Source organism: Conger conger, chromosome 4, assembly GCF_963514075.1.
Source record: "Conger conger chromosome 4, fConCon1.1, whole genome shotgun sequence".
Classification (NCBI taxonomy): Eukaryota; Metazoa; Chordata; class Actinopteri; order Anguilliformes; family Congridae; genus Conger; species Conger conger.
The window spans coordinates 17,155,370-17,181,926 of NC_083763.1; the positions used below are offsets into that span (position 1 = coordinate 17,155,370).

Here is a 26,557-nt window from a genome sequence, read left to right on the forward strand (position 1 = left end):
CGAGAATCTTTAAAATACAAATAAGAATCCGTACTCAGTGTTGTTTGAAACATTTCTATTTAAAAAAAACAAACAACAAAAACATTTGAAAATCCACTGCTTACGGTAAACCCTGTATTACAATACAGTACACAATTTTTGGCACTTATATCCAGAACAACATTACAAGGGAATGCGAACATGACTCAATGCATAGAACTTCTCTTCTCAAATATTTTCATAATTATACATTACACCATAATTATAATTCTGGGTTTGGTTTTCTCTTTTATTTTTACACTGTGTTATCAAAATGGTTTTATCTAATGAAATGTAGACTTGATCAGCTCTGCAATAGGAGTCTATTTCCATCCCTGAATTATATACCGTGAACATATGGCTTTTAACTCAATTCTCCACTGGAGGTCTTCCCTTTTTCCAATTACGTCAGCGGTGGCTGGGGAGTGCAGAGGAGGATCTTTGCTTGCTTAAAGGGCACTCGCCCACAAAACAATATTGGCAGCCGTCAATGGCCCGGTTTCCATGGCTTCTCATCTCGAGCTGCAGCCCGTCTGCGTGCGAGCAGGCACAGCCCGCATGGACTTCGCACTGGATTTCTCCCACAAAGAGCCTGCCAGCACAATGGCCTTTTGGCTGCAGGTAAAGGTGCCTGTCCTTCACAGAATGGTATGAAAGTTCAAGGAACTGCCTTTCACGTTATCTCCAATGCAAAGCTTTCAAATTGGCAGGGCTTCTGTTTTCTTTCTATTCGGCAGTTCTGGTTCATTTATTTTGCATGACTTTACATTCACATGAAGCCATAAAAGGGGCTTAAAGAGACATGTTACCCTCAGTAACTTTGTGCTTCTGACGAAAAATTATGCTGTACAACATCCTACTCTAACTGAGGTTAAAAATGAATTGAACGGAACACATTTGTGGACAAAGTAACTCAGTCAGAGTTCTGACAACAGTTCCCCCTTTACACAGATAGGGGAAACAAATGCACTTTGGTGATAACATGGTGAAATCTAAGAAGGAAAAGCGAATTTAAAGAAGTTTAGTCAGGTTCACTGCCTCTGCTGCATTATCTTCGGTTCAGAACATGATTGACAGGGCAGTTGAGTGTGCTGCTGGCAGGTTTCTCAGGGCCTCAGGCATGTCACAACACAAACTGGGGCTTTACATATAGAACAGGCTGTACAGAACTCAACAACGGGCAATGTTTCCCCCGTACAGTACAGGGCGGAGATAATCGGCATTTGTATTTGAATAATATAGGCTTAATCAGGCAGTGAGAAATCCTCTACTTTCAAACGTGATCTCTGTGAGAATTTGAAAAGGCTAAATGGGTCTTTCCACAAATAAGGACACTGAAGCAGTTCTCACGAATAAGAGAAACTTCCTAAGAAAAGATCATATCAAACAAACTCAGATAAAACAGCAGGGCTAGCAGAGGACCTTCAGCTGTCTGCTTCCACTAGTACAGCCATGTACCATGGTGGGACCAAAGGCTCATGTTACTGTCTCCGACACCCTTGTGCAGAGTGCTACCCTACAATGCTTGTGAATCCAGGCAGTTATAAAAGGATTCTGCACTTAGTCTCTGACTCGAAAATTCCCATGCGCTTTTAAACTGATTGGCTAGAGGTGTTATCAGCCACAACCGGCAAGAAGCACATTCTGTCACCAGTTACAAATGTCAGTGGACACTGTCGGACAGGAATGGAATATGACATAAACAGTTCCACATGTCAAGTGGAAATATTTGTTGGCGTTTCCTCTCATAAAATGCATGAATAGCCTAAGCCAGCTCTCAATTACAATTACAAAATGACCATAAAATGTGAAAATACTACTGGAATTAAATCTACACTTGAAAAATTCTGAGGTTCTTTACATGATGTAATCCATATAGCATCGCCAGCCTACGGTTCCTTGAACATGAGTTAAATGACTTGAAGTTATAGAATTTGGATGTGACCATTTAGTTAACATTAGTCACTCATTCAGAACTGTGTGCATAATGTCACTTCTGACCTATTCTCACAGGCTAACTGGACATATATGGTAAAAGTGATCCCTATCCACAGAGGAATTCTGATAGGAAAATATCCCTTGGGGAGGAAATTAATCCTGAAATATTCACTGGAAGTGCAGCACACTTGACAGGGACAGGCTCAGCCACCATTTGGCCAGCTTCTTCCGCTCACAATCCATCCATCTTCTCTTTGCTTCAGTCCTTCCCCACATCAAATATTAAAACTGCGTAGCTCAATCCCATCCACTTTTTCCTCTCCCTTGTATTCCCTGATTCCACCAGAGGGCAGTGTGACTGTGAGCACCACTATAGCTGCACCACTAAATGGGAGTGTTTTTGGCGAGGGGGCTGTAGGTTGTATTATTATTGACTTTTTGAGATATCCAGACTACACATCATCTGATAGAAATAAAGTGCCTGACTGTTATTGGAGGCTTCAATCCTCAAACTGAAGGGCTGCTTTCTGTGTGCCCTCTGGCTGACCGTGGAATAAAACAGAACAATGACTGAGCAGGGAATGGAAGAGAGAGGGTCGGTGAAAGGCAGTCAGTAGCTGAACATGGAAAGCGGAGTGTCCTCCATCATGTCATCCTGTAAGAACCAAAGGACAGTGTCACTTTTTTTCTGCTTTGAATTTCCCCCGGTTAAGAGCACAGTAATGAAAGTAGAAACGTATGAGTATTTGAGTTCACCATCGGTAGATCCTGGAGTCTGCGGAATTCTGGACCTTCGTTCCTTCGCCGAAATTTGAGGAAGAGGAGGAGTGACACGATGGCGGCGCTCACGATGAACACTGACACCAGGCCCGCCAGGAGAGGATCCAGAGGAGCTCCAGATTTGCGTGTGACCGAGGGCAATTCTAGACCAGTGATGAGATGGAAGAGGTTCATCATACTTACGAAGACAAACATTAACTTGTGCCTCTGTTCATGGGAAGACAACAAACAGGGACCCACACACACTTGTGTACACTGCCCAAAGCAGAAATGCATGCTTCAACCAATTTAGCAATGGACTGGAGGCAAAAATTAATTTCAAGCCACTTCAAGATACGCTATCAATATCACGGTAACGCCGGGTGAAATGTCAAGCTGGTGGAGAGACACCAAATACCCAGAGCAGCTGGGAAATGTGACTGCTCTGACTCACTGAATTGGCAGTGCAACAAAGGCAATTTTTGTTCTTTGTTTTGTCTAAAAAAACAAGCTCCTTTGAATTGGTGCAAAGCATCCAAAAAAACACATGTCTAGTTGTTTTAAACAAAGTACAATAATTGGCACCGCTAAAAGCAGAAGAAGCAAAAACAGAATTTACTTATATCCTCTTTTATCACACACACAGTAAAACCTCTCACCCTCATCTCCCACATTGAGCTCAGAAGCGGTGTTCTTGGCAGTGGCTGGGGCAGTGCTGGTGGTCTTCGGGCTACTGGTGGTAGCGGTGGTAGGTTGGGGGCTGGAGATATTCGGGCTGTTTGTGGCCTGCTGGATGTTTGGTGCAGAGCTTGAAGCGAGCTCTTCATTGGTGGTGCCGTTCGCTGGGGCAGAAGATGCCACACTTCCTGTTGTGACTAGAGGGAAGAGTTTGAGCATAAAGGTTTATTCTACATGGCTGAACAGAACACAACAGTGAACTTTGATTCATGCCACATTAACTGCTAGTTATACCTCTTAAAAGTAATTCACTGACAGAAAGGCCATCTGGATTTAATTAGTATCTATGGGATATTCTGTATATTACTTCATAAAAGCAGATGCACACTGTATTGTGCTATACCTACATTAAGGACCATTAGATCTTTACTGACTAGTCAACTTAACAGACATACAGGTTAGTCTTCACCCTGACAGTACTTGCATGCTGAGTAGTCTGACAAATAATGGCTGCCCCCTCCCCCCACATGGAGGCTACACATTGGTGGAGAGGAGTTGCGTCATCCCACTCTCACTCTAATGTGCCCATACTGTATCTAATCTTCTTCATTTTATTCTTCATAATCATAGAAGTAATCGTAGTAGTGTCCTACATACCCCCACAGTACATGTGTAGTTAATTGTGCTTTACTTTTCTGCAGATGCCTTTCTTCCTTAATGTTAAACAAATCTGTCCCTCAACCTTTATTCAGATACATTACAAAAGACAGAAGTACACTTTTCTTTTTTTAGAAGATACTATCATAGGTTTTATCTTTTTTAAATAAAATTAAAAAATTTTAAATTATATTTCTGTATGGAAGAGAAAGGTCAGCTAATGTTCTTGACAGAACAACATACATGTCATTTAATACAACTGAATTGCTTTTTTAAATATAATCTTACGGGTGCTAAATGTATTTCAACATTATCATTCTTAATGGGAAGCATTCTTGACAGTGGAATTTGCAGATTCCAGAATTCTCCACGTCACAAAATTGCACTGCAAAAGAGCTGGTAAGGCTTCCTTGTCCTTCTATGGAAAAATCGGCCTCTATATATCAGAGAAGCACAAACAGTTGCTAGTTCTAGCTTGCTCTAGGCCTTAATGTATTCTATGGTGTGATTTGGGCTACAAGTAACAAATATGGTTCTACTACTGTAAGAAGTATGGTAAGATGTATAAATAAAGTTTAATATCATTGTGTTCAATCAGTTTAATTAATTAGAATGTTTATGAGCATACTTTGCTTATTTGGCAGGAAGGAAGAAGTATGTATTGAGTGCACTGTAAATGTAATGAATGCATGAAAGCATCTCAAAGGTTCCCTATCATGGCAACACGACACTTGAGACTGCTGACATTTTGAAAAGATATTCAGTTTGAAAGCGTCCTAAGAATAACACTGATGTACTTGTTGACTAAATATGTCAAGTAAAATAAATTAGCTAACAATACCAGGTTTCTCTGTGGAGTGTGAGTCAAAATTGTATCTCCAGCACTAAAGCCTAAGTATTACAATGCCGCCTGAGCACTGTTAACCAGCCCCGAGGGCACTGCCGAGCATTGGCTCCCTGAGGCCCACACACCGGTCTGAATGACCCCAGCTCACTCCCAATAAACCCTGGTTACATTACATTACATTACATTATTGGCATTTGGCAGTTGATTAGACTAAGCAGGAGGCAATCCTCCCCTGGAGCAATGCAGTGTTAAGAGCCTTGCTCAAGGGCTACACCGGGGATCGAACTACCGACCTTGCCTGTCCCAGTCATGTACCTTAACCACTACGCTACAGGCCGCCCTGTACCTTAAACACTATGCTACAGGCCGCCCTATGGTTACTTAAACTGTAACAGAAAAGGATGTACAACCCCTGCTGTGCTGAGGAGATTCTAAACAGACCCGTCTGCAGCAGCCATTTTGAGCTTTCCAGTGGCGTCATTAGATATTTCTGGTTTAACATCCTGTGGGAGTTTGCATATGGGCATAATGGGTGTGAGCAAGTGCAGTGGGTGGAGAAAGTGGGGGGGGGGGGGGCACAGTGGTGGAGAGAGCAAGAAGCACTGTTGTGCGGGCGTGATATGGCAGTTCCATGAACAGGAAGCAGTAGGTGTTTTTTACAGCTATGACAAATATATCAGTGAAAGATGTGCACGTGTCTCCGCCGAATGTTACCAGACTCTTCACACTTCCTTGTCAGAATTCACACCTCATTTAATTGCACTGCCTCTCTCTACCCTGTTTCTATCTCAGGTCTTGTTCCTCTGACTTCTCTTTTTTGCTAAATCTCTACCTGGTTTAATCCAGTCTTTATTTGCTTCCCTCTTGTTACTTTGTGTCTCCCTCTCCACTCACCTCAGCAACACCTATACAAGCTGAGACACATTGTAGATGTTCCCTGAGATTCTCTGGCTGTAAACTGCAGCATATTTAGCAATCCTTGTAGCACCTTGCCCTGTGAGCACAGTATTCAGCCTTCAAGGACACTTCTCATGGGCAACAGCACCGCTTAATGCTCCCATGGAGCTTGTGCTTCGACCCTTGAAACTGAGACACAGAACGTGGCTATTAAAAATAGCTCAGAGTGCCAACCTGGGCAAGGGCTGGGAATCAGCAGTGCTGCTCAATGAGCAGTCCCAGTCAAGAGTATGTACGCTCTGAAACAGACTGTCAGGTACAAGCAGCCAGACTCATAGCTGTTCTGTCAGTGATGTGCTAGATTCCGTTAGCAACAAGGTGGATAAAGGTATGACACTGACCTCATAAAAAAGCTATGGTGCTGACCTACATAGTTCCTGTGGTCCTTTTCATGTAAAGCTATTGAAATGCTCTTAATCGGTGTTCAGTGAGGTCTACATACAGTAGTTTACCCTACATATTCAAAAAGGAAAGCATTCTTGTAATGGGCACCAGTAATGCGCATATACAAAGAAATGAGGCAGACACAAGACGATAAACAACATCATAAAGTGGTTTCTGGGAGGAAGGGCACTGCTGGAGATAAGTGGAGACTTCCTCTTCAAAACACACGTATAATATGAAATGAAACAGAAAATGACAAAACTCCACATAACACCACAGTAATCTTCACTTACTTGGAACATCAGTAGTGGTTTGATTCTGGAGGGCTTTATGGTCCTGAGGTGTGGGCACCGGGGTGCTTACAGGGGTGATCCCCACTGTGCTGTTGCTGCCGTCACTGCTGCTGTTGTCGCTGCTGCTGTTGGATGTGGGACTCTGTAGGAGTGGGGTGTTGAGAGTGCTGTTCGGTTGAGAGGAGTAGCTGGAGGCAGGGGCAGTTGAGCTATGGACAGGTGCGGTTGAGTTGTGGACAGGTGCGGTTGAGTTGTGGACAGGGGCGGTTGAGTTGTGGAGAGGGGCGGTTGTGCTGTGGACAGGGGCGGTTGGGGGCACTTCACTCAGGTTGAGAGCTGGGCCCAAGCTGAGGGGCATGTCGGTGTTCTGACCTGAATGGAAAATGACAGTCACAAAGACATGTCACAAAACCTAGCCTTGAGCTTGTGCTTTAGTTTGTGACAAATAAATGTGACGAATAATCCATAAGAAATTATCTGATCAGTTACAAAATATTATCTGAAAACAGCATAATAATAAAATGAAAAATCATGGTCTCCTGTATTCCTCTATCTGAAATATTCATTATTGCGATAATTAATAATGATATGATCATTTTGGGGAGATGTATTTTTCAGCACGGAGAGCAGGTGGGAAAAGGCAGGAATGTTTTGCATCATTGTGAACCCATGCAGTCTCAGTTCAGTGACACACACATAAACAGATAAACAACTCCAGTGTTATTTACGGGCCCTGGCTGTCAGCCCAGCCCATGTGAACAGAGACTTGAGAGGGACTGGGGCCAGAGTCAGGGTCAGGGGTGCAGAAGTCACGGCCTGCTCATTACAGCACACACAGGAGTATCAATGAGAGCTCTTAATGAGGGGCAGGACAGGACAGGTAATGCTTCTTCCCCTGAGCTCTCCTCCAAAATGTGTGTACAATCCCAACCAACTCTCTTTGAATTAAGATTCATGAATTGTCTTGAAAGAGACAGTAAGAGAGGAGTACACAGGGGATGTACAGTGGGGTGCAGAAATGTGGGCACCTCTGGTCTGTTACAATGAATCTGTATGTGATGGAAATTAAACCTGAACTGAAATGGTACAGAGTTAAACATGAGACCTTTCTGCAAATTTTAAAGCAAGACTGCTTTTTATTAAATTTTTTACTGTTTACTGGCCCTGTGCAAAAGTTTGGGAACTATTTTGGATTATTCTTTGTTACTTTTTAAAAGGATGATTACCGGACCTGGGTAATTTACTTGTTAGGGCTGTTTGGAGTCGGATGAGTATCATTTTGTTGTGAAACAGTTTTCCAAGGATTTCAGAATGAAGATGGTTCATTTCCACCAAGAAGGAGAAGGCTACAAAAATTCTCTCAATGTTTCAAACTACTTATTTCCACTGTCAGAAACATTATCATAAAATGGAAGATTTGAAGTCAAGGCAAGATCTGGAACACCAAGAAAGATTTCAGATCTGAGAACTTGTGAGAAGAACCCACATATCACTGCAAAAAAAGCTGCAGACGAGTAGTAAACACACGTCTAGCTGTTCACAAGACAACAATACATTGTACTGTAAACAACAAAGACCTACAATGGCAGTTGCCAGAAAAGACACTAAATTAACCGTCTGAAGTATGCAAAAGGCAGCACTGCCGCCTCACAGCAAGGAGGTCCTGGGTTCGAATCCCCGTTGGCCGGGGCCTCTCTGTGCGGAGTTTGCATGTTCTCCCCGTGTTTGCGTGGGTTTCCTCCGGGTACTCCGGTTTCCTCCCACAGTTCAAAGACATGCAGGCTTAGGCTGATTGGAGAGTCTAAATTGCCCATAGGTATGAGTGTGTGAGTGAATGGTGTGTGTGCCCTGCGATGGACTGGTGACCTGTCCAGGGTGTATTCCTGCCAAATGTATGCTGGGATAGGCTCCAGCCCCCCTGCGACCCTGTTCAGGATAAGTGGGTTAGGTTAATAAATGAATGACAAATATGCAAAAGAAAGCACTGAGAAGCCTGAAGCCTTTTGGAATAATGTACTTTTGAAACCAAAATTTTACTTTTTGGCAACCACCAAAGAAGGTATGTTTGGAGAAAAAAGGGTGAAGCCTTTGTAGGGAAAAACACCTTGCCAACTGTGAAGCATGGAGCTGAATCCATTATGCTTTAGGGTTGTGTGGCAGCTAGGGGCACAGAAAATATTGTGCGAGTGGAAGGAAGAATGGATTCCACCAAATATCGAGAAGGCAAATGTTCAATGGTCAGTCCAGACATTGAAGTTGAAGAGGTTGGGTATTCCAGCAAGACAATGATCCAAAGCATACCTTGAAATCAACCATGAAGTACCTCCAGGAAAGACAAATGAAGGTTTTGGAATGGCCACCACAGTCCCCAGACTGAAAATGTGTGGAGAGATCTCAAACATGCCGCACATGCAAGACAGCCAAAGAATATTTCTGAGCTAGTAGAGAAAATTCCAAAAGCGAGAATTGAAAGACTTTTCATTGGCTACAGGAAGCATTTACAAGCTGTTCTATTTCTCCAATAGGAGTTTCAAAGTACTGACAGGGTTCCCAAACTTCTGCACAAGGCCTTTTTCCTTTCTTTATTATGTTACAACTGTAAAAAATTTAAATGAAAAGTAATCTTGCTTTAAAATTTGAAGAAATGTGTCATGTTTAACGCTGTACCATTTAGAGGTCAGGTTCGCTTCTCTTCACTTAGATGAACTGTAAATTGTAAAAGGCTTTTTAACCAGGGGTGCCCAAATATTTGCACACTCCCGTAATTATATGTATTTTTTTTTGGAATTGGAACAAAAAATAGCCCTTCAAAACATGCTTTCCTCTGAGGTCTAGATCCCCTTCACAATGGGAAAGGGTCATTCACCGCTGCATTAGCACAAAAGATTGTCGTCTGGCCATCAGAGGTTTGCTTGTTCGATCCCCAGCTCTGGGTGTGTCTTCACCCATTCGCTCCTGATGAGCTGGTGGGAAAAAAAACACTATATAATTGCATAATTAAAAAATAAATGAATTTACAGTGGTATTTCAGTTGATAAAACAAATGGCAATAATGTTTGGGACAAATGGCTTCACGGGTGTTCCTGATTAGTTTGCTGTGTTCAACTGCATCCTTATTGCAAATATAGGAGAGATTTCAATATCTAGTCTTGATTCAAGGCGTTTGTTTGCGTTTCTTTGAGTTATTCCCATTTGTCAACATAAGGACCAGTGCCAATGTCAAGCAATTGTATCGATAGCGGTTTCTTGTTGTCCTACTCTCACATAATATTGTTTGCTCTATGGGCATAGAAAGATAAATACGTACTGCAAAAGCATTTTCAAACATAAATCTCTCTCTGGTGTAAAATGCTGTCAAGAAAGCCATTATGAGACAGAGAATTAAAACAGTTAGAGACATAGACCAATCCCAAAGTCAACTGTTTCGAACATCAGTAAGAAGACAGAGAGCACTGGTGAGCTCAGGGCCTGCTAAGGGCCTGCTCGGCCAGGGATGACCTCTACAGCTCATGACCCAAGAATTCACAGCATAATGAAGAAAAACCCCCAGACACCTGTCCAACAGACCAGGAGGCAAGTGTGAATGTGTCAGTGACTATTGTCTGCAAAAGATTTCATTAACAGAACTACAGAGGCCACACTGCAAGATGCAAACAGCTAGTAAGTAAAAACTGAGAAGTACCTAAAAGAGCCTGGCAAAGGGGCTTGTGGACAGATAAGACCTTAGATTTATGTGTATAAGAGTAATGGCAAAAGCAAAGTTTTGGAGAACAAAGATCCAAAGCACCCCCCTCATTTGTGAGACATGGTGCTGTTATGGTTTAGTGTACAGAAGCATCTTATCTGCTCTAGTGCAAGAAAATGCCTTCAAAGACGGTGGTGTTGTGGTTAGTACTGTTCTGGGTTTTCTCCACTGCGTGGGTTTACATGGGTTTACTGCAGGTACTACGGTTTCCTCCCACACCAAAATACATGCATCTCAGGTTAGGTACTCCTGCCACCTGCCACCTGCCATTGCCCTTGTTCAAGGCACTAGCCTCAGAACTTGAGTTGATCCCTGGACACTGCACTGTGGCTGCTCACTGCTCATAAGTAACTATATTCTCAGAAATAAAGGTATGAAATTTTCCTAAAAAAGGTAAAAATGCTGGTCTTCGGGGCGGTACTCTATAGGTGCATAAAACTGTACCCCTTGTCAGCAACCAATTTGTAACTAATTTGAACCTTTTTTGCTTGGAATACAAACTCATTTGTACCCATAGAGAACACTACTGTACTTTCAGGATACCTTTGAGAAATTTGATCCTCAATATGAAAAATATACCTCCCCTGATGGGTCAAATGGAGATGACAAATTACCTCATAAACACACTGCTAAAAAAACAGCATATGTGTTTCATATGCCTAAGAGAGAACAAACAGGAACTGAAAATTGCTTCCGTTCAGGCCTAGCAGAGCATCACCAGAAAATATTCTCAGTACCTGGTAATGTATATAGGTCACAGACTTCAAGCAATCATTCCACGGAAAGGATAAGGGTACTAAGCATGAGTACTTTCATTTACATAACATTAATATGTCCCAAAATTGAAATGGGGGGACTATGTATAAGCACTGCTGTAATTTCACCAAGGTATATAAGTAATAGCTGAGAATTTGCACTTGTGAATACCGCATGTGAATTGTTGGCTTACAAGTCTAAAATAGTGGAGTACAGAGCCAAATCAAGAAAAAATGTCTCTCCTAAAAATTAGGGAGCTCATTATCTATTGGTTGCACAACAAGGGCAGGTCCGTTTCAGAATCATATCATACCAGCCACAGACCTAACGATTTTACTGAGCCCGAGTGCAGGAGTGAACTAACATAGTTTATAGAGCTGTCAGGAATCCGAAACTAAGGTAACTGGTTGGAATAAACACCAGCATGCGGACCGCCCTTCAGGACACAGGGCTGAAAAAATGGTACAGAAGCAGCCCTGCATAAATGAGATAGTGAGGCGTTCGGAGCAAACCATATAACTTCATGAAGTGTCTGCAAGCTGTCATGGGTGAGAGCCAGAGGCATCTACCCTTCCCATTAACGGCTGACCTGTAATATGATCTATTAAAGGTCAGTGGTTAAGACAGGTTCCAGAAATGATGCACCACTGCAAATGTGCATAATATGGGCATACAAGAAAACAAGGCAAACAACATTGTTCAAACTTCAATAATGGTTATCAGTTTCCAAATCTCTTGAACCATGCTTTTTCCACAGTATTTCCCTCTTTGGAACAGTAGTCACCTAACTCAGGGCCTGAAGGCAATGTGCTACGATTTGAATGCCATATGCAATAGAGCTCTACGGCATTCTGTCAGCTTTCAGCTGGCTGCCACTTCACCTGTGCAGAGATATACCTGCATATCCAAGCTCTCCTTAAGTAGACATAATTTCTCAATCATTTTCTACCTTTAATTGCCACTCTTTACTGTACTAGAAGTTCTATATCTTCTAGAAATGTCACAGCAGCCAAACATTTTAGTCTGTGTAATGAATTTTGACTAAATTTTGACAAGTCCTTGAGGGCAGAGAACTGTTGCTTTTCCAACCTCCCTTTACCTGGGAGTCAGGCGTGAAGGACGTCTGGCTAATCACTAGCATTAATTGTTCAGTTAATTACCAGGAGAAAATAAAACCGGACAGATTTGGATTTGAGGGCCAGATCGGCATGGGTCTAGATTATGTTGAACTGTAATTATTATACACAGCAGACCTCATATTCCTTTTTCATCATATGATATGATTCATATGAATGGTAAGAAGACTTTATTATTACAAGGTTGCATGACTCAAGTAATAAAATGTGTTCCTTGGGTACTATTTATTGTGATAAAATGAAAGTATTTTTCTTTTCTTTTTAAACCACCGTATAACATAATACTACATAGATCTAAAATTCCGCACATGCTTGCTCTTGTACAGTAATTCATAAAGCAACATTTTTCATTACTACAAAAATCTGCGTTCATTGTGTTTGTCCATCAATGACACTGAAAGGATTACACTGTGGCCTTCAGAACTGAATAGTTGGTCATGGCAAACTCCTGCTTCATCAACAAACTGTCATCATTAACAGTACATGTTTACAGGCAGAACAAAATGCTGTTATACGAGTCTGGTGTTCAGAGCAACAGGAAGTAAGCTGAATCAGAACAGAATCATGACTGGTTTCGATGCAGTCAATGGAAATGAACATGGGGGCAAGCGAATTGGAGAGAAAGAATTTGTGGACAAATTGTGAGGGGGGAAATGCATTATAAGGGGATTTTTGCAGAAATTAGAAAGAAGAGGTACTACTGTAACTGAAAACGTGGAAAGAAGAAGTGAGAGTGGGGGATGGGTGGAGAACAAAGACGGTTTGGGAAAAGTGAGAAAGGAAGAGAAAGGGCAATAAGATTCTGCCAGATCCACGGCGCGGGGGGAGCCTATTATTTATCAGATTGCATCAGCGCATCAGACAGCCCTGTGACGTCAGCGTGAGGGCAGCAGCATCCCAACAGAAAAACAAGGCCACCTGGACCGCCGCATCTGATAAGCCCTGGCCTATCATCCCCTGCGGCCATCTTCTGAGGCAGCCCCTGCCCCCACCCCCAATGGATTTACCTGTGCACTGAACATTATTGTGCCTTCGGGGAAATGTAACCCTTCAGAAGAACACAATACAGAAAAAGAGCAAAGGGTGTGGCCCAGTCAGCTTTCAACGCCGTTTGAAGTGAAATGATTGTGTGTAACTGTTATACTTAACAATTCGAAAGTGTGTCCTAACCCAGGGAATTCAATACAGCTCCCTTTTAGCGTATTCTAAATGTACTTGTTGATACTTACTGAAACAATTCAAGTTAACTCAATTTCCCAAATCTTGCCAAGAAAATTTCATTCATTTTATTCTTCATTTTCATTCTCATGCCACACATTTCATATTAGTTTGTAACTGAAAGGTCCAGGGTGGAGGTGATTTAAATTCTAGTATTTTCATTAACGGTTTCATAAGCATTGTGCCCAAGTTAGATGTTTTCAGATAAATCAACATTCACAAAGATAGCACTGAAAACTTGCAGTCAGACTATATTTTTCTTTTTTGGTATGTGAAATAATTTGTTTGCCCTTCCCTGATTCTCAAAATGTCCCCTTTTGAAAATTATCGTGCTCCTGCAGTTCAGATTAATGACAATATTCACCTGCCTTTATGTAAATTAATGGCTTTTGTTAGTGGCTTTGTGACATATTACAAAGTGAATGGGAATGAAATATCAAGACATTCAGGCAAAGCCAACAAGCACAAAAACTTAGAAACACAGGTTGTAGCCTACAGTACAGCCATCAGACTTCCACACATAGCTGTCTTGCAATTAGTCTCAAGAGGGCAGGCAGTAAGCACTGACCTACTTTGAATATACAAGCAGTTTCTCTTAAGCACACACCATAAACAAGTCAGAAAGCAAAATTCAAAATTTAACACTATAGGAACATCACCACAAAAGACCATTATAAGCACTATCAGTCGATAAATGAGATTCTATTTCCTTGAGGACATTTTTTTCGATGTTCAGAGTTCAGAAGAGGATAGTGGGGGCAGTGTGCATGCAGCTTGTCATATTTTTGTCAGTTCTTCATTTTAACTCATCCACTACTACCACCGCTTTATTTCATATTGAGGACTTAGCAACAATCTGTGCATATGCTATCTAGTAAACATAAATGTCATGACTATTGATCTCAGATTTTCAAGAGAATTTAAAGATATTCCAGACAGCAATCATTCTAATTCCCAGTGGTGTCCATGGTGGTGATGGCATCAATTGTCTCCAAACCAGTCACTTCCAAGAAAGAGACTTCATATTCAAAAAACAGGTCACCAGTCTGACTGATGTTTTCACACAGCCACTGTGGGCCCACAGCTGTGGTAACAATGTACAGGCATATGCGTATACCTACAGCTGATTAATCCATGAAAACATCCTCCTTGTATCTGTGACCATGTGGGAGTGTTATGCTGTAAAGTCTGACAGCTTTGCAACTAGGTTATAGGCTTTGATCTATGGTGCCGAATAATATGTTATGGACTGTACGTTTAATACCTTGACCAGCAAAGCAAATAGTCATATTATTTAGACTTAGGCACTCTGAAAACTATCTTATAAAGCAGAATTCATCCATGAAACCAGCCTGAAGCAATTTTTCAGTGATGAACAATTATTGCGACAGGCCTCTCCACAAAAGCACAATAAGCTTTTGTGAATTGATTCTTGTGGATCAAGCCTCATTGTGAGCACATATCCCTGTTTAGCTGTTGTAGAATTGATAAGCTGTTTATAAGTGTAAATCTATTGTTGTTCACAATACTTTAAAGAGTTGATAAAAAGGCAGCATATCCTTTCTGATCTGTTGAAAGCATGTTTCACAAGAACTCTTCACAGATTTGCAATAATAAGAAAATAAAAGGAAGGAAGAAAGAAACCACAGAAACGGGATAAGTGAAGAAAATAAAGCAAAAATAAAAGATGGGTTGCTGTAATTTCCAACTTCTTTAACTGAAATTAGGTGACAGTTCAGTATAAGGGGTAAGAAACCTTGCTTCCAAACCAAAGGTTTCAGATTCGATTCGATGAAGGCTGTTCCACCCTTGAACAAGGTACGGAAAGTACAGAACGGAAATAAGCGCTATATAACATCATAATTGTACATAGATGGGAAAGGAATGATCCGCGACACGCGTTTGTCCCATTGTAACACTTATTTTCAGTTATTAACACTTTCTCTACCCAATTTAGGGTACATTACATACAGTAGTCATACTAAATACACACAATACAGTAGGCTAAATATGGTTGGCATACATAACTTCATATTAACAACTTTCATGAAAACATGGTGAAACGTGATAAGAAATTGATAGAATTGGCAAACAGAATACGCCTAATGCTTTCTTGAAGCAAAACTTTTCAGAACTTATACGAGTAGGCTATTGCGCATAGGTAATTGTCACCATTTGCGACAACAAACTGCACCCAAGTTACCCCTAGTTCTAAAATAGTGAAAATTACCTTCTCACTCCATGTTCAAAACATTTTAACTTAATGCCATGTCGCGAGCAACCTTACCTCTGATGTCAGAAGAGCGTATCAAGAACACCAATGCGCACAGCACTAAATTCATTTGAATTCCCATTTCTTTTCCAGTTTAATTCGGCTAGTAAAACACACTGATGGCTTCTTTTCTCCTCTTCTGCTGCTGCGACGGATGATGTTTTACTTTGATGTCAGTGGTTCTCAGAGCTAACTATAAATAACTCCGGACGACGAGAAATAAAGGGAGCGAGCGGAGTGCTCAGCTACCAGCTACGTTCCGTTAAGCAAAGCTCTTAAGACAGGGAATACAAAGTGCCACGTGTTTCACCGGCGCCTAGTAGGGCGCCTCAATGATCAAGAACCAGAATAAACCCTTGCAAGCCCGATGTTCGAAGCGTATATAGCTACATTAATTATAACGACATAGCCGTTTTCTCCTCTCCTCTCCACGCTCGTCGACCAGAAGTTGTTCTGCTTTGCCTCTTCTGATCCTGGCTCTATACCTCCTCTCCTCCACTGCCTGTCATTTCACCCAATCTGTGCGTTCTGGAGGAGGTGCAGAGTGCAGTCTGCTCACACTGTACAGTGAATTACGTTTGCGATGTGACCGACACGCCTAGAAAATGCTTTCCTAGCGGTGGCCATTGCGATCCACTTCTTTAGTTATTTTTTTCCCCATTCGTAAAATGAAAAGGAAAATTACAAATGGGACAAAGAAGTCGATGCAATGCAAGCCCAGAACATTTCGATTCAAGAGAATCTGTATGATTGAACAGTTGTGATTGTGATGAATAGGCCTAGTATCCTGTAGCCTAGCCTACTTCTAAAGAAGCTATCTGATTATGAAATTATATTTTTGAATGGTGTAAAGTGATGTTGCTATTTCTCAAAGAACGTAACCTATCAACCAAACATTGCCAAAAAAAAATTGACACAGACGGGCTATCTACATCATGACAGTTTGCGAAGCTTTTCCCGTGTGACAGATCGGCATAGCAACAGTAGCTACCTATACTAGTAGGCTGGCTAATCTGCTGACAGCTTTTTAATTGGTATGCTTAAATGTGGCCCTATCTCAAATGTGACATGGTGGCCATTAATTAATTACATTTTTACGCAGGCTACTGTTGTCACGTTAACCGTAAATTTCGCTAGTCGGGTAGTTTGGAGGACGCCCTACGTTAAAAGCAATATTACGACTTGTTAACTTCTACCATATAGGCAATTTTAAAGACCATATAAAAAGCAAAATCGCGCCCATTACATTATTTTTCCTCCAGTGGTCTAACTGTTAATTATTAGCTCGATAGTAACCTACATGTAAACCGAAGCCTCACTTGCCATTACAGGAATAACATGAAAACTATTAGTGTGATAGCAATAACTCCAATTGAACATAAACCGTAGTGAGAAGCAAGCCGATGTGTAATTCCTTTGTTACCACAAGGCGGCACTCTTGGGCTTTTGATATTTTTCCGCTTTACAAAAAAATAAAAACACTGCATGTTCCATAGTGCAATGCGATGGTCCTCTAAATGGCTTCAATGAGCTTGCCTTCCTAAAAATGTTATTTACGAAAAAGTAAGCCTAATGTCTCATGTACAAGCACAATTTTGATTGTTTAGGAAGCAAACAAATATGCATTCTAGAACCGCATTGTATAATAGTTTATGTTTCAAGCTAGGCGACGCATGTTTTAAAATGTTATATGAAACAATAAAGTTATACGGTTGTAATATTGCCATTCCTCATGAATATCTTCAGGAGACCATACAAACATTTTAGTGTTCGTGTATATTTAATTACATTTTTGCTTATTATGTACGAGGACCCCTGTCACAGATGTAGCTAACCTAGCATAACTAGCCACCCTCCCCGGTACTGAAACGCCGGTGAGTCGATGTCGTGAAAAGGAAATCGCTCACATTACGATTGTAATATCGAAAAATATTTCAAGAAGTTGTGTACATGCGTCTTGTGAATACATGTCAAGGGGGGGGGTTAGGCAAGTGAAACTGATACTGCGATTTAAAAGTATAATCTTGATTTGCGTTAGTCTTATATGTTTGCTTTAGATTCTCGGTCCCTGTTGTGTCTCTAGACGAGCCAGGCGGTGATTGGACGAACCACGAGCGGCATAACTGCAACTCCCAGCTAGCGGCTGCAGTGAAGGAAGAGACGCAGGGGTATCATCGTCGCAGCCCTCGCAGATTATACGAAAACAAACTAAGCATTTACAACAAGCTTGTTCTAATAATAATAAAAAAGAAACCTATGCATGTGGGTGTGGACATAGTGTCTGGGGTCTGTGGCTAGCTCTGTAGCTAGCTAGCAAGCCAGTATCAGGGTTGTCTTTGTGATCGATAGTTAGCAAGCAGGCTAGCTAAATTCATTTTGGCTGAGCACGTCGCTGGCTAGCTACCTAGCAAGCTAGCTAGCTTGTTTAAGAAGCAACCGTACAGTATATTGAAGAAGAACGAGCCAACGGAAAGTCGGACCAAGCATTATTAGACGTCTCTGACAGGTCCCCTTCGGTAGCTTCGTGGCCGTGTCGCACAGTGACAGTCCCAACACAGTCGATATGGAAACACCAGGCAGGATAACGCAGACACCAGACTCCGTGGACTTCACAGTGGAAAACGTAGAAAAGGTAAGAAACCTCTAATTTGCCATATTGATTAATCACTGTAAATTTCGACAGCCCATTCATGATTTGTTAAAACATGTCCTGTTTTGAACGGGTTGATGCCACTGACATTGTGCAGTTCTTGCACTCTCATTCTCACCATGCTGCTTTACTAGTACAAGGTATGATGACAATATGTGATTATTAATTTGTCACTTTTGGATTATAATTTGCGAGCAATCATAACACCAACAACCACATTCTCCTTTTGTATGGTCACAAATCTTATTATTATTATGTTAAGTTAACCCATTCAGACAGATGGGATACTTATGTGATACCATTTCAATTTGGCACACCCGTCAGCAAATCAAATCAGAGCCACAGGGTTGGAATGAACACAATTTGTAAATGTTAAATGCTTTAATTAAATATTTTGACTCTTCGGGAAAGCCAGGGTATTCATTTTGGGTCAAATTCATTTTACATATACTTGTCCTTTCTGTGCAAAGTAGTTAAAGTATTAGCTTGTGGCCTAAATTGAGATTATTGCTCACTGTTGAGATTGCATATTGATATTGATATCCATGCTTTTTATTTAGCTTTTGTCTCCTTTTGGTCTGATTTTACATTTTATCCCGAGTGTGTGTTTTAATGGACAGTCTTTCAATTGTTGCTGCTGAACATTTTGGTGATATTAGTCATTATTGCCTGTGTCTTATACCATTTTAGTTGTCTTGATCTCAGTTGACTTCTAAACAGTTAGCTAATTATCTCATGCACAACCCAGAGAGCAGAGTGCATTGCTTTGATCCTGCTCTTATTTTCATGGTATGGTTTTATCAAAAATGACTGAGGGGAGTGGTACTCTGGTACTACATTTTCTATGGAGGGCCATCGGTACACTGCGTCCTCCAAAAAGAGTTTTTTGAGCTAACAGTGCAAAGACAGTTGCATAATTTAGATTATTTGTTTTATTGTGGCATCCTTTGTTGTGTTTGTACAGCTGTTGGTTGTGCCGACACGCACGCAGGCGCTTTAAAGCAGTTCCAGCGGTTGGAGAGTAATGAAGCGTTTAAATGAGCTCCAGTCAAGGCTGTCTCAGGGTGGCTGTGCGGGGAGGCAGGCGGGCTGTCCGGGCCTGGACCGCGGTGCCGTGTCCTTCCTACTCTGGAGGGCAGGGGAGGGTGCATAATGCACTGGGGCTGTGGTGGTCGCAGTGACGTCTGCCGTCTAAGCCAGCTGCAGCATGACTCTGCTCATGCCCCTCCTGTCTCCCATTGTCTCAGAAACCCCGCTCGCACCCCTCTCTGAAACACGATGGCAGTGTAGAGACCAAACCCCTCGGGGCACCTCCATTACCTGCCAGGGGCGTCTCTGTGTGGCTCGGATTCGCACTGTTGCCAGGGCATGCCTTTGTAACTGGGAGCTCATTTAGGGGAGTAGTGGTAGTGAATGAGCCATTTTTAAATAATAGGGGTGGTTTCTTTATATGTAAAGAGTTTAAAAGTACTGCACATGTCCAGCATTTCAACAGATTAAAAAGTCTAATGGGCTATTTGTAAATCATTTTTGAATAATCTGTTGCTGTAAATTACACATGTATTATTCCTTTTGTCCAAATGAAGTTCAAGATCATAGCCTTGAATAACCAAAAAGCATCTGTAGGCTATGTTTTGCGGATAGTGCAAAACAAGGAATGTTAATAGGCACTGGATATTCAGTTGATATTCTGCTGATTAAATATGTGATTACCATTAAAGATATATATGTATATATATATTTTTTTGGGAGGGTGGTATTGTAGACTTTTATGCTGGGTTTTATGCTTTTAGTGTGGGTGTGTTATGGTACGAACTGTGTATGCATTGTGTCTGAAATGGTAATTGTGCCAAATAGGGATAGTAATTTCAGGTAATGGAGCTCTATTTCCTGCCAGCTCCTGGCTACAGTCAAATGTTTTGCTTTCTGTTGGTATCATTTGTCCTTAATCGTTGATGTGCTCGAGTTGTACAAATAAATGAAATCGCATTAGTCTACAGGAAGGCTATTATGTCCATCCCAGTCATATGTAAAGGTGTGCCTGTGCCCGTCTACATCCAGGAAGGTGTGTGTGTGTGTGTGTGTGTACTGTATGTGCCCACTGTCTGCACAATGCATGCAGTTACTCTACTTCAACGTTATGTTTTTAGACTGTGCGATATTACTGCGCTTTGCTGTTGTTGAAGCTGTGTGTGCCAGGGTGCGGAGGTGCTCCGCTGTTGCCAGGGTAGCGGGCTCTCTGGGGCCCAGCGGAGGGCAGGTGTGTGAAGGTGCTGCAGTGGAGCTGTGCTGGCGTGATGGAGGAGGACAGCAGGGGCTGAGGAGAGAGAGACACCGTCCCCGCACTGAAGGGAGGGGCAGTGCCACAGCCAGGATCACATCCAGCCAGGAGAGGCAGGAAATTAGACTGGGAGAAATGGCTTTTCTTGAAAGAACACGGATGAAAGGAGAGGGAGAGAGGGAAGGGGGGACTTAAAGGGGGAGTGTTGATGAGGGTTGAGGGACAGGTACAAGGTGAGAGGATTTTCAGTGACTTTAGTTGGTATAGTGTCATTTTGCATTCTCATCTACCTTCATTTGCTTATAAACAGGCCATACTACATTTCTTAGGCATCTTTGTCTTCAGTATCTGACAGCATTTCATCATTCAAACTCCAATCCCTGTCAGTGCACAATTGAGGTCCTACACCAAGCTAAAATATTTTGAACATGGGGTGAGAAGGTAGACAAGTTTGGTTGGACTATAGCAGGGTTATACATTGGATGCAGGCCCCTGAAACCTATGGCTAAGTCAGGGTCTTTCAGCACACTTATCCCTGGTATGGGCATGCACTTTGCACTTTGTTGTACGTCGCTCTGGAAAAGAGCATCTGCCAAATGCCATTAATGTACTGTAATGTAGTGTAATGTAAGTCATTCCTCTTCTATATGTATGTGATGCATTTCTGTTTGCTATGTCAGGGAATGATGGAGTGGTGGGCAGGCTCAGTCATGTGCTGAAGTGAATATTGCAGTGTGTGTGCGTGTGCCTGTGTGCGCGTGTGCCTGTGTGTGTGTGTGCGCGTGTGTGAGTGAGTGAGTGCGTGCGTGCGTGGTGATAGAGGGGTGGCGAGTGAGAGCAGAAGGGGGTGACCATCCCTGCTTCCATTCCAGCAGTACAATGCCCCCTTTAAGTGTGCTGTGTGAGACTCAGTGTGGAGCACAACAGGACATTGAGGATTGTTATGGTGGATGCAGGAGGCAGGCGTGTCTCCTGCCTCCGTGTGACAAAGACGGTGTTGATGCCAGCCACAGTGACAGAGAGAGTCAGTGAATGAACAAGGGAGAAAGTCAGGGAGGTGATTTCACAAACATTGTTATTTTGACTCATCAGATTCACAGTCAAATAGCTTTGCTCTTTGAAGTGAACAACATTCTAGTGTAGCTCCTTTGCCTATTGCACCTCCTCGGATACAGAATTGATAGACAAATGATTTTAATTTGCTTTTGATGGACATTTTGTTGTATAAAAATCAGCCTGCTGTGGGCAAATACAAAATGATGAAGTCTAACCACTACCTACCTTTTACCTTCAGGTTGCAGAATTAAGACTGAGAAAGCTCTATAGTCTTATACATACTGCTTAATTCAATCAGCTGTTCATTAAATTAATATGATTTTATTCCATGTTTTTGGTTTTTTTATTTAATATATATTTTTTAAACTTTTATTGCCGTTTTGAAAGTTCACTAACCTGCATAGTGGTAGGAGCTCTGTTCATATCTCTTAAACATATTTCATTTCTGTCATAATATTAATTGTATTAAACATGTAGGCCTATATCTGTTTTATTGAGCTTGGTTTTGTCACTGCACAGTGCAGCCCTTGCACTGTATATCACTGCCTGTAATGGTAGTATTATAAAACCTGTGATTAGCATTGTTTGTTCCATTATTATATTCCTGTCACCGCAGGAGGTTCACTGACAGCTAAAGATACTGTAGTTATTTTCATCTGATTGAATTGATGTAGTTATATTTCACTGGAGCTTTGTGCCAGGAGAAGCATTATCTGATATGAGTGTCGGAGTGTTTTGGAATAATCCTTACAATGTAAAATGGATAACATTAAGTTGTTGTTTGAATTACCACCTTATTATTATTTAAATATATTTTTGCTGTTCAATACCTTTAGGAAAATGCTCTCTTTAATCTCAGTTCTATTTTTGCTTCTGTCATTCACTGTTCTAGTCTTGGTTTTATCTTCATACTTTCTCTTTGTACCTTTCTTGTTTTTACTTTTATATGTATTTTTGGAAGACCCTTGAAAATTTAAATGAAATCTTCGGGGTTCAGACATTTCAAGGTTCAGACAAGGCGTAAAAAGGTAACCTTTTTCCCACGTTGACCGTACGAATCGATTGCTCAATCAAGGTAAATGCAGCTTTACTGTCAGGTCGTTCTATTTTTGGCTCCCATTTTTGAGAGGGCTCACTGTGCTAAATGCGTCTCTCCCCTGTCCAGATGGGGGCTCTGACATCACGATAAAGACCTTTGGGGGGGGGGGGGGGATGGCGCTGCAACAGAGTGCTGAAATGGAGGGAAGAAAATGGATGAGATTTAGACCCCCACTGGGGAACAGTGAGGTGTAGCATATGAGAGCTGGATGGTAGAGCTCAGAGGTAGTATGTAAGCTCCCACAGACTGGGAGGTGCTGTAGGCAGTGGCAGTATGTAAGGGGAGAGGGAAAGTGCTCGTCTATTTGTAGCTGCTGTGTCACGGGCTGAAACAAGCCCTGAAGGAATAATAACACCTCTTGTTTGAACTTTGCCGGTTTCATTTTTGTTTTGTTTTGTATAATTATTGCTTTGTTCATCAGCAGACTCCAATGTTCTCTGTTGGATCTGTACATGCTCTACTCACTTATTTGCATAATACTGTATCTTCAGTGTTTTTCAGTTACTTTGAAGAGAGTAACCAATCCTCATCAATACATTGGATAATATTGAAAAAGATTAATTTGGAAATGTTTAGTGGCTGTAAGTGTACAGTGTACAGGGTCCACTGTTTTTATGTGGCTACATGTGAGAAGAAAATGAGACCTTAAGTAAAATAATACTTCATGATATACTATTATTACATTATCCATAAACATAATTGTAAATGGATCTTAAAAGGTAATCCTTGTTGTTCAATTGTAATTGGAGTCCCACACTAATGAATACCGTAGTTAATGTTACGGGAAATCTTTCCTGAAATTGCGATTCATGCATCATGTATGTAGCAATTTCAGTACTTTAATCAGATTGATGTAAAAGGTTAGAGATGAATACATTAGTGAATGCCTGCTATATACATCACACTGGGCCCAGTGCTATTTGTGAGAAAATGCTGCACAAGTTTCGTCTTGGTTCTCGGTGCGACCATAAACACTGCAGCTGGAAAAATAGCCCTTTTTCTGATCAATCTGAGAGATGCAAGGCTTTTCCCAGAGGAGGTGCGGATGGGAGGTGGTTTCATGTTTCGAGGTGTGGCTGTGGCTGAGGCTGTGGATGGTGCTGTTTTTTTTGTTGCAGGGAAAGAGGAGGAGAGATAAGGTGCTCCTCGGCTCGGCTGCTAATCCCTGAACAGTTCATAGGGGTTGTTTGTTAAATAAAAGGAAATTATTGAATCAGTGGGATCAGTGAACAGAAGCGCCCTGCTTCTCAAAATCGAAAACCGACTGATCACATTTTCAATAGGCTATTAAACGTGATTAGCATTTAAGCAAGACTCGTTGGCTTAAATTTGCTGTCAAGGCATACACCCTTGAAAATGGGCGTCACGTGGTCCGTTGAGCTATTCTGAAAGGAACTGTTCAAATGCATTGTTTGATACCTTATGTTTAAGTGTAACAACAGGACATACCAGCAAATTGATTTTCTGCAGAGAAAAATGAATTAGTACTTGGTCAATGAATTTCAGATTGGATGAAAGGGTATGCAGACAGCTAAGAATAGATCCTTCCTTTCAGCGTCTCTAGTCAACCAAATATCTGAAGGGTAATACCTGAACTACCAACTGAATTTGTAATCTTTTAATTAATCTTTTAGGCATTTGTGGTTCATTATTAATTGTATCAAACTTTGATACTGTTAATAATATAATTCCCAAATTTTGGCAAAATGTTGGGAATCATTGGTTATGGAAAATAATAAGTCGGCTGAACTAATGTCGGCATAGACCATGGTCAAGCTAACTGACAGGGCCTTGTAACCAACATTCACACGCATGCAGTGTAATGTCAGTCACAAGGTCTGGAGTATGTGAGGAAAGGCATTATATTACATTATAGTAATTTAGAAGACACTTATCCAGAGTGGCGTACTATAAAGTGCAAATCATAACCAGGGACAAAAACAAAGAATCAAAACACTGGCACATTTCACTCGGTCAGCTACCCTGTTAGTCATGGAACTTGTTTTGCCAGGCAATCATTACGTTACAATTTATAGTTTTTGAGCAATTCCCGGTTCAACCAGTGGTTGAGTTACCTATGATTTTGTGTTTGTGCAGAAAAAAAGCTAAAATGCAAGGAAAAAACACACTGTGTTCTATAAATGCTGATATTCTGAGGTCTTTTTTTAAGATTCTAACAGGCAATGACCTAGACTTGAACCACAGCAAGATAATTACTCATATTTCTTTGAGCCATTTGCCTTTTGTTGTATTGACATTTATGTTGTTTATCAATCATAATATTCACATTATGCAGGTTATAATTGCAGCTGAATTGCTCTGATTGAGGCTCGTAACGGTATTGGGCCTTAACTTGAAAAGGTTAGGTGATTGTATTTCATAAGTGCTTGCACTTACACTGTTATTCAGTTCCAATTGCTGTTAAATCTGTGAAAATTAGATTATGAATGACCGCTGCTTCTATAAGTTAAATGATTATCATTGGAGGCATGGCAAAAATGTGTTTTCATAAGAATAGCAAAAATGATCTTATTCCATCCCTTTATTTCAAAACAGCATTCCTTGGTTCCTTTACAAGTGTCATTGTAAAATGATGAACAACATATTTTGTGTTATTAAAATCAGGTACTCATCAGAAAATTTGTGCAAAATGCCGATTTTGGAATATCTCGTATTCAAAGACATAGCATTCTGGGCTAATGCTACCACTGTCAACCTAGTGACTGTACTTGCATTTCTTGAAAATTGTGAGATTCCATCTACATGCAACAGCCATAGACAACCTAGACACACTGCATGCACTGGCTGTGTTTGAACCATTTAAATCTGACCCTTTGTTTTTCGGTTTTGCCTCAATGTCAATTTGTCAACTGTATACAGAATCAGTCCTTTTTATGGGCAGGGGAAAAATATGAACTAAATGCCGTGATAGAAACATGCTCACTGTTAACGAGGGAAAGCAGCCTTGATTTTTTTCTTCGGGCCAAACATTGCCTTTAATGCCTTGCCACCTGCTGTTCCAGAGACTATTTGGTGAAATAATGATGCTAAAACAGTTTTGTACAGAATGTACAGAACTACACACGACCTGGAATTTCACAAGGTTACGTCCGCGCGAGTGTGAACGTGTGAAGGGTAGAGAGAGGCGGACATTTGGTAGATGTTAATACACTTAGGCTTATATGCCAGTGTCACAAACGCATGTTTGTGGGTAACCACTTTAAACCATTTCTGAATATGCTACACACTGCATTGAGTACTGTATGTCAGTTTTTCCTTTGTTGGTTTTTTCTGCAATTAACAGTAAATATTGTTAATATAGGCTGTGTGTGTTGATGATTTATAAAGATCATCAACACACTGCCTGCTTTGGATAAACAAAAATCAATGATACTCATGAGTGCACTTTAATAAATAACTTTAAGTGTCTCTTTAAGAAAAGAAGCATGGTGAAGCAAGGGCAAATTGGACTGAACACTTCTACCGTCTCAAGGAAAAATTAAGGCCCTCTGAACTTGAACAAATAGGAGACGGAAATGAAATACAAACATTTTATTACAGAGCTGGCATTTTCATATGACTGTAGGCTACATCAAAAATGAGCGCACTTGGGAAACAAGCAACAGGGCAGACAGAGGCAACAATGGCGTGACAGATTCCCCATCCTGCCAAGTTCACATGACAAAGCAGCAAGAGAGACAGAGGAAGAATTTATCCATGTACAGTCACTTCCAAAAGGATCCCTTGATTCCCTTGATAAAGATGAGCAAAAAAGGTTGCGTAAAATGACACTGATGACGAGCTATATTGTAC

General features: G+C 41.2%; 2 protein-coding genes across 2 annotated transcripts in view; one reads left to right on the forward strand and one right to left on the reverse strand.

The window, feature by feature from the left end:
* Nucleotides 1-40: 40 nt before the first annotated feature.
* On the reverse strand, nt 41-16,203 carry LOC133126356 (uncharacterized). The gene is made up of 5 exons (XM_061238518.1): nt 15,674-16,203; nt 6,532-6,903; nt 3,375-3,590; nt 2,713-2,879; nt 41-2,611 (listed from the first exon to the last, which is right to left on the reverse strand). Exons 1-5 carry the CDS (start codon nt 15,738-15,740, stop codon nt 2,567-2,569), a joined length of 867 nt encoding a protein of 288 aa, XP_061094502.1. The 5' UTR covers nt 15,741-16,203; the 3' UTR covers nt 41-2,566.
* Nucleotides 16,204-17,503: 1,300 nt separating this feature from the next.
* The window catches only part of ipo13b (importin 13b), a 35,953-nt gene continuing 26,899 nt past the window's right edge, over nt 17,504-26,557 (forward strand). Inside the window, 2 exon segments of the mRNA XM_061238511.1 lie at nt 17,504-17,532; nt 17,742-18,290. Of these exon segments, the coding sequence (XP_061094495.1) occupies nt 18,222-18,290 (69 nt within the window). The 5' untranslated portion in view covers nt 17,504-17,532; nt 17,742-18,221.